General features: G+C 37.8%; 1 protein-coding gene across 6 annotated transcripts in view; it reads right to left on the bottom strand.

Moving 5' to 3' along the window:
• Nucleotides 1-2851: 2851 nt before the first annotated feature.
• The window catches only part of INTS6 (integrator complex subunit 6), a 111012-nt gene continuing 100183 nt past the window's right edge, over nt 2852-13680 (bottom strand). For all 6 annotated transcript variants that reach the window (XM_006763570.2, XM_015563778.1, XM_015563780.1 and 3 more), the window contains 3 exons: nt 6973-7347; nt 5302-5395; nt 2852-3471 (listed from right to left, as the gene is read on the bottom strand). In XM_006763570.2, the coding sequence (XP_006763633.1) occupies nt 3378-3471; nt 5302-5395; nt 6973-7347 (563 nt within the window). In that variant the 3' untranslated portion in view covers nt 2852-3377. The remainder of the gene's footprint in view (nt 3472-5301; nt 5396-6972; nt 7348-13680) is intronic.

Genomic DNA, 13680 nt, shown 5'->3' with positions numbered 1-13680 from the left:
CAAAAGAAATAGTATGGAACAAGACTAATAAAATCAAGCAAAAATGGATCTACTTTAACTAAACATCAGGCATTATTTTTATTTATGGAGAGAAAAAAGTCAAAAGTTAGAATCATGAAAATTAGGCATAGGCTTTACACAAATTTTTAAGGAAATATTGTCAACATCATTTTATCTGAGAATCATTTGCATACTGCTGCAAGTTGTGCTAGCAATCAAAGGAACAATTTTGTGACAAAAAGGATGAAAATGATCATTTTGGGATTATTTGGGGAGAAAAGGTCCATCAACAGATATGTCCTGCTAGTAATCATCCCAACCCCATACATATTAAATGAAAATGACACATATCACTCAGAACAAGCAACAGAGAGCCCTCTCAGAAAACATATATATCAAAAATGAACGATGACAGGTTCTACTCCCTTAAGACAGACGGGAGACCAAATTGGAACAGAAAGGTCATTGTCAAAAGCTGATAGCCAATAAAAGTTGATGACAGTTACGAGAATAATTTCTTTCTTGGAATTTAACTGCATAAAAATGACTGTAAAATCACCCTAACCGGTTTGGCTCAGTGGATAGAGCATTGGCCTGCAGACTCAGGGGTCCCAGGTTTGATTCCGGTCAAGGGCATGTACCTTGGCTGCAGGCACATCCCCAGTAGGGGGTGTGCAGGAGGCAGCTGATGGATGTTTCTCATTGATGTTTCTAACTCTCTATCCCTCTCCCCTCCTCTCTGTAAAAAATCAATAAAATATATTTTTAAAATGACTATAAAATCTTTGAAGTAGTAAAGGACACACTAGCATTTCGATGATAGTTTGTAGAATTGCCTTAGTAAACAGAGAATGAAAACATAAGGCTAATCCAAAACCAGTGACATAATCTGCTGCACATCTATAGTCCCTGTGAATTAATTTACCTCTCTTTCTCAGAGATACTTACCCACATCACACAAGTGGATGGGCACTCTTCTGGTGACAGGGGTATTGAAGAGATAAAAATGAGTCTCAGCCTTCAGTATACCAAATTGATCAATCTTACTAATAAGGGCAAATAATGACTCATCAATTGACAAATGGGACACATGAGACCATTAAGAAAAACTTTATCTCAAGACTTAACTGTTGAAAAATATAGTTTGTCCAGCCTAGTCATCCAGCGAGCTGAAAGGCCTAAAAGACATATTTCACTCAAATATAGTCCACTTCCCCTTTGCTTATAAGAATTCTACAGTATTTCACTAATTGAAATATAAGCTATGTTTCTTAAAATGCAGAAAACCTGATAGAGGTGGGATATTAAGCTTGAATTTCAATGGGTTTCAAACCTTGTGACTAGGTTTTAGGATGAGCGTATACGGTATTGTGGCAGAGATTGACAAAAAGAGATTGAATAAACTGCCTCTTTACAACTCTTTCTAGGGTTCATCCCCCCAACAATGAATTAAAGGTCAAGAGTCTAAAGGAGTAGTAGCTCATAAGCAACTTTTGAAATGAAAATTGGAATTTTTTTTGATAAGGACACTAAATATTGGAATAGACTGAATCCCTTTTCTAAATATTCTTAAGTATGAATTTTTATCTGAATGACTTGTATGTAATCCCTTCCATTAATCTCGGAATATAAACATTTATATATAATTTAAGACCAGACAATATATTCTGGATTTTGTGTAACTCTTGCCGACTTTAGCAATGTGACTGTAGATAATTACCTTAACAATTCCATCTATTAAATGACATCCTGCTTTAAAGAAAGTTAGTAGAGGTAAAAAAGGTTTAAAGAATTGCATATGAAAATACTATATAACATTATACATGCTTCTTTTTCTTGACAGGGTTTATCTTCAGTAGTAGGAGAGTTTCAAATCCCCTAGACTAAAAAAATTAACAGATCTCAAACATGTTCTCCACTTTCATCTATGCTTTTCTTCATAAAAAGTTACAATTTCATTACCCTATACCCTTGAAATGTAAAAACTGTTCTACTAAAGTGTAAAAAGATAAGGGTATGTAATTTTCAAATGTTATGAACCTAAAAATACTTCAATTTTACTATAATTTTATAAATTTATTTCACCCACTTAATCTAAATGCATTTTTCTTTTTCTACTGGCTACCCCAAAGCACTACAAGGCACAGCAGTGATATATGAATGGTGAGTCAGGTCATAGGGTCGTGTCCTCAGTAAGGACATGAGGCCACTTTACTGAAGGTGGACAATGAATAGTGTTTGTTTTTCCTTGTCCCAGGTAAACAGGGGTAATGCAAAATGAGCCAAGTCATCCTAATGTGTTTCCTTTTCATTTAGCTTCAAATAAAATGGAGAGTTTATGTGTGAGAATAGCAGAGAACAAAGAGATTTCCCTTGAACTCCCAATTTATGGGACTTTTGTAAGCATGGCATCAAGCTGCTAACAGGAAGCTATTTCAGAGTATGTGATGTTCCCCAAACTTACAAGTCCCTAACAGTTTCAACTCTGAGCCATCTATAATCTAGTAAGAAAGGAAAAGGGGTTGAAGGGAAATAAGGAAACCAATAATGTCCAAAGGTTTCTGCTTTTTAAACAGCTTTTAAAGTATCTGCCTATCTGCTACAGATATTGTTGATTCCATTCTCTGGGCAGAAATGGGAGTACTTTGGCATGACCAACAAAAGATAAGAACATATAGAAAAAAGACAATGCAGATTATGTACCAAGTAATTACAGTTAGGTTTAACAAATATGAACTTCAAGTGGTGTATTTTTTTCAATGCTATAAAGCAAAGCTTTTAAAATTCCATTACCTTAAGATAGTTTTAAATGATTTCTTTAAATGTGATTATTTCCTAAACCACACAAGAGTAAAATAGAGCATTTATTGATGGAATAACAAAAGTGCTTTTCTTAAATATTCTTCAAAATACATTTGTACAACTTACAATAATATATCCAAAATAACTGTATATACAAAACATTACCTAGTTTTAATGTATGTGCTTTTTTCCCCAAAAATTACAAAGTAACTTCTTTTTTATTTTTTTGGCAAAGTTCAACCTTAACAGAGGTGACAATTTTAAAGGTTGGTTTAAGAAAATAGAACCTGAGGGAAATTGACACGCAAGAGTCAATGACAAGCAAGAGATTTGAAGGAATATTTTTAGTTTGTTAAATAAAAATGTTTTTTAGAGTGATACTTTTCACATTACAAAAATAAACCAAAATGAAAAGGTCACTGTAAAATGATGAGAAAGGTTCTGTAGACTTGCTCTTAGTATTTCAAATAGCCAACAATGCATGTCAAAAAATGAATGCAAAATCACAACAGTCTTGTATTTACTTTGTATTTGGAGAAGATATAGTGAAATAAGTGGTCACATTCTGTTTTCTTTTAATTGCTATTAATATGGTTGATCTGATTGGCTCTTCGATGAATTTCATCCAAGAAGTTCTCCAGTTGTTCTATTAGCATTCGTTTTTTAAACCTGTATAAAAAAAATAATAGCACTCTCAATTCCTTTTTAACGAGTAAGTTATACATCAGTATAATATTTTTCTTAAAACAGAAACTGCCTTGGGAAGATTTTTCAAAGAGAAATAAAAATTAAAAATCAACAACTTTATAATATATGAAATCTCCTGGAAGACTAGCAAATTATTTTTATCAGTACTGTATTACAATTTGTTCCTAAAACAAACAATCCAGGCCTAAGTACAATGGGAAAGAGATTATTCCTTCCACAATAAAAAAGAAAAAGGAAAAACCTAATATATACAGGATTACTAATACTGCAGCAAAATTAGGACTTCCAAAGCAATGAATCCAATAGCTTCTTCTTATATTCTTTGAAAGTTGAATGGTAAAAGGAATGTGAACAAAGTATGAATATAATCCCTCACAAAATGTTAGATGAAATGAAAGCTGGGTAGTAGCACTTAAAAGCCACAGTGTTCTACTGTTACAATTTGAAAGCTAGCAAATCAAGGATAATTAGACATCTTTAGTATAGAATATAATGAACAGTTACCGTTCAAGCTGCAATTTAAAAATTTTTTCAGTAACATAGTTCATTGAAACTGCATTTGTCTACATAGCACTAATACTGCCGATGCTTTTTAAAATATCCCAAAACACTGCCTAATCTATACCCACTTTTTCTCTACTTGTAACCACTATAATATTACGTAACTCTCTAAAATAGCGATTCTCAACCTTTTCATCTCATGGCACACATAAACTAATTAGTAAATCTGCAGCACACCAAAAAACACATTTTTGCCAATCTGACCAAAAAATAGGTCGAATTTTGATTCATGCACATTGATTATTGTTGTGATGACTGATGTCATTTTTTAATTTGACAATGTAAGAAAAAAGAGGTCAATGCCCCTGACTAGTCAGGTATTGCAGAAGTTTTTAACTTCTTGATGCACATTGGTTGAAAATTGCTGCTCTAAAAGGTGGTAGAAGTGCAGGCACCAGGAATATAAGCTAAATCCATGATGACATCCAAGATGACAGAATGTTATGTAAAGAGCAGAATAGATTAATGCTCAAAACAGCTAATGTGAAAAGTTATCGCCTTATCTTGCACCTTCAAAGTAGCCTATGCTGTAGCCTCTTTCTTACACACACACAACACACACACACACACACTGAACTGCTCAATCTAAAATAAACTTTGAGTGTAGCATGGAAGAAACTGAGGGACTAATTAAAAAATGGGTATATTGGGAAGGTCAGATAAGATAAACTCTGTTTTCTTAAAATATTAAAAGTCTTAAAGGAAAAATAAAACAAATTTTTATATTCACTAAACATAAAACTATGCTTTCCAGTTAACTGTACTATGGAGTTACCATTTATAATCTTGATTCACACTCTTTGTACTAAAGTACATAATCCTGGGCTACTGAAGCAATCAGAATAAGACCCATTTGTCTGACTCTGGTCCCCTTAATTACAAGTTTTCCCACATATAAGTGAGCTGCATTAAAATATTGCCTTGAGGTTATTACTAATCACTGATTAATATTAACAGTAATCCAAATATACAAAGGAGAAAAATTAGAGGCTGTTAAATATACAGACACCAAAAGCCACAAGAGTAGGAAAAAAGAATTATGCAAGTACCTATACTTCGTAGGAAGAAAAAATTCAAGTTCTAAAGAATTTTTGTGTGGCTGTTTTTTAATTGAACTTCTTTCAATAAATTACAAAAGAGAGAAGTGCTTATGTGTGTGTGTGTCACATACATGCATAGCACAATACATATTGTTAAAATACTTCTTATAATGTTCTATAGATTATTTACCTTGATGCTTCTTTAATGACATTTTGTAAAAATATTAGTCTTGTTTGTAAACTGCCTTGTACATGCTTCAGTAAAGTGAAGATTCTTTCATATTCTTAAAAGAGAAGCAAAAAAAAAAGTTAAGTGGCTTTCATTTGCACTCATATTTAATATTTTTCTATTTCAGTTTACAAGATATACTAAGACAAAACCAAAAATATTCTACATAAAATTTTCACTGCTCATTGAAGACTTTGTCAAACACTGCTTTTTTAGTAAAAGTTCTCATTAAAGTTCCAAAGCTTAGAAGGGTGAATAAATAGCTTTTTGGTATTAGCTTTTTGGTATTGCCACTGAAAAGTAAGACGCAAGTGGCCTTAACAAAAATGCACCCTTACAATGAAAATTGTAAACTATAGCTATCACAGGGAAAGGGGGTTGGGTGTTGGGGGTATAAGGAGGAAAAATAATAAAACAGAGTAAGAGTGACTATTTTAGTTTCAAGTTTTCACACAAAACTCTGCTAACAACTGTAAGATCCTAAATGGCAAGGACTGAGTCTTACCCATTTCTGGACCATCATAACAAGTGATCTGTCGACACATTCTGAAAGAATGCCAGTTGATACTGAAAGTTTATCCCACAAAGTTCGTTTTCATGCAATACAGTGGTTCTCAACCTTCCTAATGCCTCGATCCTTTAATACAGTTCCTTATGTTGTGGTGACCCCCAATTTCATTGTTACAAATTAAACATAATTAAAGCATAGCGATTAATCACAAAAACAATATGTGATTATATATGCGTTTTCCGATGGTCTTAGGCGATCCCTGTGAAAGGGTCGTTTGACCCCCAAAGGGGTTGCGACCCACAGGTTGAGAACCACTGATATAATAGATAGCTTTCCTAACTTTAGTTTTTTTACCTAAACACATCACTGGTCACCATAATAGTTTAAATCTTAAACACAGTGGTAGCACTATGCCAAGAACTTTAGAGACATGAAGTCATTTAATATTCCCAACATCTTTTTGGGTTTGCTGCTACATTAAAATTTCAGTTGCTGGCTAGGAGAATACTAAAGACTATGGGTTCCTGTCATGGTAGGAACTATATGCAATTTATGGGTGCTCTTCCTGTGTTCTCAGTCCCTCCTGCTTATCATACCTAGCATAGTACTTTGGATATAGCAAGCAGGTATTTTTCAGCTAAACAAAGAATCAAATCCCACATATCTATATATATATAAGCCTAAGCAACCGTCTGACTGGTAGCTATGACGTACACTGACCACCAGTGGGCAGATGCTCAACACACAGGCATGGAAACATGGAACAGACTGATGAATCTCAGAGGGAAGGGGGAAGTGGGGAGGGTGGGAAGAGATTAACCAAAGATCTTATCATGCATACTAGAGGTCCGGTGCACAGATTCGTACACTGGTAGGGCCCCTTGGCCTGGCCTGTGGGGATCAAGCTGAAACCAGCAGTCCGACTTCCCCTGAGGGGTCCTGGATTTTAAGAGGGTGCAGGCCAGGCCGAGGGACCCCACCAGTGCATGAATTCATGCACCAGGCCTCTAGTAGCTTATATATTATTCAAGACTGATCTAGAATTAGATATAAGCTTTAATTTTATTTTTTTTTGAGCACACACAAAATAAAATCTGAGGTTTGTGTCTAATTATACATACTTCTTCCTGGCTTTCTAATCTCTTTCATTATTTGTGCTTTTAGTTCAGTGTTGACTTTTTCGTGGCTTCTGCAATGCATCAATTTCTTCCCCTTGTTGAGTGAAGATGCTGGTATATTCTCTTCAGGACATTGTACTTTATCTCTTGGCTCCTCATGATTTTCCAAAAATCCACCAACAGTGAGGTCATTAGTTCCTAAATGATCATGACCAAGGGTCTCTGTATGATTGGTTGGTCGTTCCAGTAAATTGGCTGGAGAAGATGATGTTGAAAATTCAGCATCCATAGCATTTGGTGTAATATCTGATGAAAGTTGGTCAGAAACATGATTTTCAACCACATCATCTATTGTTGAATCATTACTGGCTTCTGAAACTAAAAATAAAGATAAGGGGGGAAAATTATGAGAGACAATTTCAAAGTACACAGTAAACAAAGCTCCAAAGAAATATTGCAACAAATTACAACTGATCATTTTCACAGATGCAAACTACTAAATAATGTGATGTGATGCTTAAGCTTTGATAAAGATATAGTGGATTCAATGTGAAACGTTCACAATATTTTAAAATCTGTACAATTTTTGCCCGTAGGGAGGGAAAAAATAAAAGCAACTTCAACTTTTACTTCTTTGTTTTTCTATGGCAATTTTTATTGAACAAGTTCGGTTTTAATGTTTTAGGGAAATATATATATGATCAAGATTGTCATGCTTATCTTTTCTTTAGCTGTAGCTCATTCCAACCTATAGCTGCCTTATATATCTGTTGTCACTTAGAGGCAAAAGTAAACACAGGGAGTTTAACATGTTCAATGGTCTTTAGGGAACATACCACCAAACAGGTCATTTTACAGTACACCCTTTTCTTATACTCATCATCTGGTCTTCATTACTGGAGTAATGCAGAACAACCTGGTATGCACTTCAGCTCATTAGACAACTAGACTTAAAAACTTGCCACCTTGCCATTTATATTAGATTATTACACTTACTCCCCACAGAAAGCTGAATTCTAAGTTCCTTGATGGCTCACTAAACCTCTAAGACAACAGCTGAATTATCACTTCTCTCGCTTATTGTCCAAAATGTACTCATCCCCACAAAAATCCCTTGAACTTCTGACTCTCTCTTAAATCCTATTCCAGAATACGCAAACTTCACTGAATGTCTTCTACAAGTCATTTTTAGTTGAAACCAGCTCTCCTGCAAAGAAACTGCTCTCCTTTTCAGACCTGAAATAGAAACTGCTTTCTCTTAAACACTCTCCATGGATGTGGACTGATTCTTTCAACTCCCAGTACCACATCAAGATCCTTTTTCCATGCACTCGTTAAAACTCTTGCTCTTTTGAGGCTCAACTCTGTCACTTCACTCATCTTCTCTCTCCTCATCACTATCTTTATTGATCTCTAGGCATACCTCTGTGGTCACGATGTCTCCAGTACCTAGTTCACAACTTCCTCCCACCCCCATGTCCCTCAGGACCTCATTCTAGGTCCTTACTACTCAAAGTGTGGTCTGTAGACAAGAAGCATTACCACCATAAGACAGCTTGCAAGAAATGCTCATCTAAGGCTCCACCCCAACTCATTGAATCATAATCTGTAGTTTTACTAGGCCCCAGGTGATTCACATACACATTCAAGTCTGAGAAGTGCTGTAGTGTGTGACTTCAATGTCAGAGAAGATAACCTACCTAGAACCTGGCCTCCCAATTCCGTAATTACTTATCTCCAAAGAACTTTTCCACCTATATGTTTGCCTCTCAAGTCAAACACAAATTCTGGATGAAGAGGAACCTTATCTTTGTACTGCCCGCTATTGCTCTTTAACTCAGCCAGACTTTTACTCCAGACTCTTCCACTTTCCTCCTCCTATTAATCAGAACCTTTCTAAATAACTATTTTCTTATCTATCCAACGTATATCCCATAATGTATCACTTTTTAGCAATGTCTTAAATTCTCTAATTCTTTTGTTATCCCATGACACTAGCCAGGCAAAACCCCACATTTGATGACTCTATCCATCTGCTTGTTCCAAACCTGCATTTGGAAGGATGAGCACTACTCGAGAAACATGATCACAATCACTATCTATACTTGATCTCAGCACTGCTTTGCAATCGTATAACAGCCTTTTCTACCTCTTCCACAAGAGATCATTATAATCTTCTCCCCTCTCTTCATATCTCTGATTTTCACAATCTCTCCTCCCCTCTCAGCAGTAGACGTCACCTCTTCCTTTACAGAAGAAAGAAAAGTAGAGGCCTAAGATGGGAACTTCCTCTGCTTCCCATCATTAAGCTTGCATCCACACCTATTAGGCTTCAATGGAAACAGCATTCTTTCATCTGGGGTTTGGACCATTCCCTTTAGCTTTCTCAGTGATTTTGTGCTGATTATGCTTTTTCTCATCTTCATTTTCAAATATTCCTATCACACCCGCATTTAAACATGCTCACCTCTCTATCAGCTTAAAAATAAAGCAAAATCACCACTTTAACCCCATAACCTCTTCTAGCTCCCACTTTCTTTTCCCACCTACCCTCCTCAGCTAAACTTCTTCAACTGGTTGTTTACATGCACTGTCTCTATTTTTTCATCTTCCATTCTTCAACCCCTTTACTATACCAAAATTGCATTTGCTAAGATAATCAAAGACTAACAGAACCTTTCTAATCTTCTTCTTGATTGATCTGTTTAAGAAGTATCTGAGGAAGACAAAATGGCAGAAGGACAGGTAGACGTGTCCGAAGCCTTGTCCAGGAACAGATAGAAGGAGCAAATAAATCGAATAACATCCACCTTGAATTGGCAAAGTAGGTACAGCTGGTGAGACAATTCATAGCTGGGAAGGGCAGAGGACGCCCGGACAACAGTAACATCAGGGATCTGGGCTGGAGAGAGGTGCGGGTCCTCCAAGCCCAGAGGATCAGAAGGAAGCCACATGGCACCAAGGCCGTGTCCCTTGGGACAGGTGTAACATCTCACTGTGGAAAGGAAGTCCACATGGCTGCTGGTGGCATGGGATTCTAGATCTAAGCCCACAGCCATGAGAGGCTGAGCCCAGAGGGGGAAGCCTGAACAAGTGCCCAAGCCACACTATACTGGGGGAGAGGGACTTGTAGTGGCACAGCTCTTTTCCAACTTGTTGATCTTTGCTTTTATTCGCTAAACCCAGTTCATAGGACGTTTCAAATACAAACACCTATGGCTGAGGTGCAGGTGGAGTTGTGGAGTTGTGGAGTCTGGGGAGAGGCTGGGAGAGGTGGCCGGGGATCTGTCACTGAGGCATACATGAGACACCAGACCTAAGCAGCCATCTTCTCCTGAAGAAATAGCCCCTCCCTGCAGTCTCCAGGCAACCAATACAGCCACACCCAGACTACACCTTGAGTGTTACAAAGGATATATATATATCTATATATATTGTCCCTGATAGCCCTCAGGGACTGGGCTGAAGAGAAGCCTTTCAGTCTCAGCAACCTCCCCAACTATAGACCTGTCAGAAACAGCTGCTTGAGAGATTAAGATTGACAGCAGGCAGACAGGCTAAGTGGGCAGACTGGTTCCACCTGCTGGCAGTCAAGGCTGTGGAGACAGACACAGAGGAGCGGTGGACCACTTGGAACTTCAGCAACCTAACAGGAAACTGAGAAGTGGCAGACAGTACATAAGAGTGGGATCTTAAACCAGCCCCCATGGGGCATTAAAATTTGGCAGAAATGAACCACACTTCACTTTTTCATTTTTATCTTTATTTCATTTTATTATTATTTTGTTACCTTTTTTTTCTTTATTTTCCTTTTTTGTCTGTTTATTTTTCCTTTTGGCATTATTTTTCCATCATGCTATTTTTAATATATTTATTTTATCCTATTTTTTAAATTAATTGTTTCTCTTCCTTCTCTTTTTCTTTCTTCTTATCCACTCATCCTCTACTTCCTCTATACTGACTGAGGTCCTCCCCATATTCATCCAATTCCTTAACCTTACTTTCTGTATATAAGCCTCTACAGATTCTGCCACCACCCTCTTTTCTGGGTGTTTGGTATTTGCATTTTTTTTGGTTTTTCTGTTTGTTCTGTGGTGTTTTATCCCCATATGTATATTTCCCTTTTTCTTCTTCTTTTTTTTTCTTTTCTTACCATTTTTTTTCTCTTTGATATCATTTGTGCTCTTTTTTCTCTCCCCTATTTCTCTGGTGGTCACTTATATTGGGGTTATCAGTGATGTGAGTGCATTTGTGTTTTGTTCCCTTTGTGTCATGTCTTGTTGAGTGACATTTTGTCCTGTTTGGTCAATGTGGTAGAGAACAAGCCAAATAACCAGACACCCAGAGAGGAAACTCCATCCACGAACAGGTCAATAACACTGCAGACCCAACTACAGAGGCAGGAAGATGGTGGCAGTGAGGGAGAGAGCGTGACTGAGTGAGGGAGCAAAAGGGGAGTATGTGGATGTATGTGTGTGGGTGTGTGTGTGTGTGAGTGAGAGACAGTTAGATCCCGCAGGACCTTTGGGGGCAGACAGACCGGGCTCGCCTAGCGGGCAGCCTCTGCTATCATTGCATATATTCCCTGTGCGGCTGGCTCTACTGCAGGGCACGCCTTCTTGAAGGGGAGCCCAGCCTTACCTCCACCCAGGGTGCCCTCAGACACCACCCAGGACTCTACAGCCACCCCCACGAAGGACCTGCTGCCTCAGCTGAGGTCCCACAGTCACTGAGACTCCAGCCACCCCAGGCATGGGCTCCTGTGAGTTCCAAAGAGTGGTCCCCTCTGGCCAGCCCAATGCTTTAGCCCAGGGCGTTGCAATCACGGGAGCAGCCTGCCCCCATCCCAGGAGCAGCAGCCATGCAAGCAGCCCGCGCCCCCCCATCCGAGGAGAAGCAGCCATGAGAGCAACGCCTACCAGAGGAGCTGCTGAGAACTGAGGAGCAGCAACTGCTGCAACCACCCGAGGAGCAGTCCCCGCATGACTCGACACATAGATCCTTTGGTGAGAACAAAAATGGGGAGACAAAGAAACCCCCAAAGGAGAAATTGCCAGAAAAGGAGCTAAGTGAAACGGAGGATCATACAGTTCATAAACCGGATGGGTAAAAAAATTAACAAATTATGTAAGAACCAAGAAGAAATAAAGAGTGATTAGGCTGCAATAAAAAACACTATGAAGTCTCAAAAGTAGACTAGGAGAAGCAGAGGACCAAATTAGCGAATTAAAAGAGAGGGAAGCAAAACACACCCAAACTGAACTGCAGTTGGAGAAAAAAATTAAAAGGCAGGATGGAGAGCCTAAGGGAGCTCTGGGACAAAATGAAATGACGCAACATATGAATAATGGGGGTGGCAGAACGACAGGAAGAGGAACAAGGGTTAGACAATCCATTTGAAGAAATAACGTCAAAAAACTTCCCTGATGTGGGGAAGAAAAAAGTCACACAAGCCCAGAGAGTCATGAACCCAAAAAGACCCACACCAAGACACATCATAATTACCATGGCAAATGTTCAGGACAAAGAAAGAATCTTAAAGGCTGCAAGAGAGAGACGGAAAGTTACCTACAAGGGATCTCCCATTAGACCAGCCCTGGGCAAACTACGGCGCAAGAAAGAGACAGAAAGCTATGTACAATGGATCTACCATTAGATTATCAAATAATTTCTCAACAGAAACACATAAGGCCAGAAAAGAATGGACAGAAATTTACAAAGTGATGCAAAGCAAAGGAACTGAATCCAAGAATACTTTATCCAGCAAGGCTATCATTCAAAATTGAAGGGGAAATAAAGAGCTTCACAGACAAAAAAAGACGAAGGGAGTTTATTACCACCAATCCAGCAATGCAAGAAATGCTAAAGGGACTGATGTAAAAAGAAGAAATAAAAAGGGAAGAAGGAATGCAGGTACAAAAAATAAAAATGTCTACAAAGAAGTACCTATCAATAATAACATTAAACATAAATGGACTAAATGCTCCAATCAAAAGACATCGAGTGGCTGAATGGATTAGAAAACATGACCCATATATCTGCTGTCTACAAGTGACCCATCTCAGAACAAGGAACTCACACAGACTGAAAGTGAAGCGATGGAAATATATCTTCCAGGAAAATGGAAATGAAAAATAAGCTGGGGTAGCAATACTTATATCTGACAAAATAGACCTCAAAGTGAAGGCCATAACAAGAGATAAAGAAGGCCACTTCATAATACTAAAGGGACCGAAAAAAGAGGATATAACCCTGGTAAACATATAAGCACCCAAATACATAAAAAAACTTCTGGAAGATATCAAGGGAGAGATCGACAATAATACAATCATACCAGGGGACTCTAATACCCCAGTGACATCACGGGATAAATCCTCTAAACAAAAAATCAGCAAAGAAACATCAATCCTAAATGACTCACGAGATCAGATGGACTTAACTGACATTCTCTGAACATTTCACCCCAAAGCTACAGAAAATACGTTCTTCTCAAGTGCACATGGTACATTTTCAAAGACAGACCACATATTGGGACACAGGCAAACTCTCTTCAAATTCAAGAAGATCGAAATCATATCAAGCATATTCTCAAATCACAATGGCATAGAAGTAGAAATCAGTGAGAATAAAAACAATTTAAAAAATCAAACACCTGGAGGCTAAATAGCATGCTATTAAACAACGACTGGGTTACCAGAGAGATCAACAAAG

The sequence above is a fragment of the Myotis davidii genome, unplaced genomic scaffold, assembly GCF_000327345.1.
Source record: "Myotis davidii unplaced genomic scaffold, ASM32734v1 scaffold39, whole genome shotgun sequence".
Taxonomy (NCBI): Eukaryota; Metazoa; Chordata; class Mammalia; order Chiroptera; family Vespertilionidae; genus Myotis; species Myotis davidii.
The sequence above is the reverse complement of the archived record's forward strand: the minus strand, read 5'-3'. Positions and strand labels throughout refer to the sequence as shown.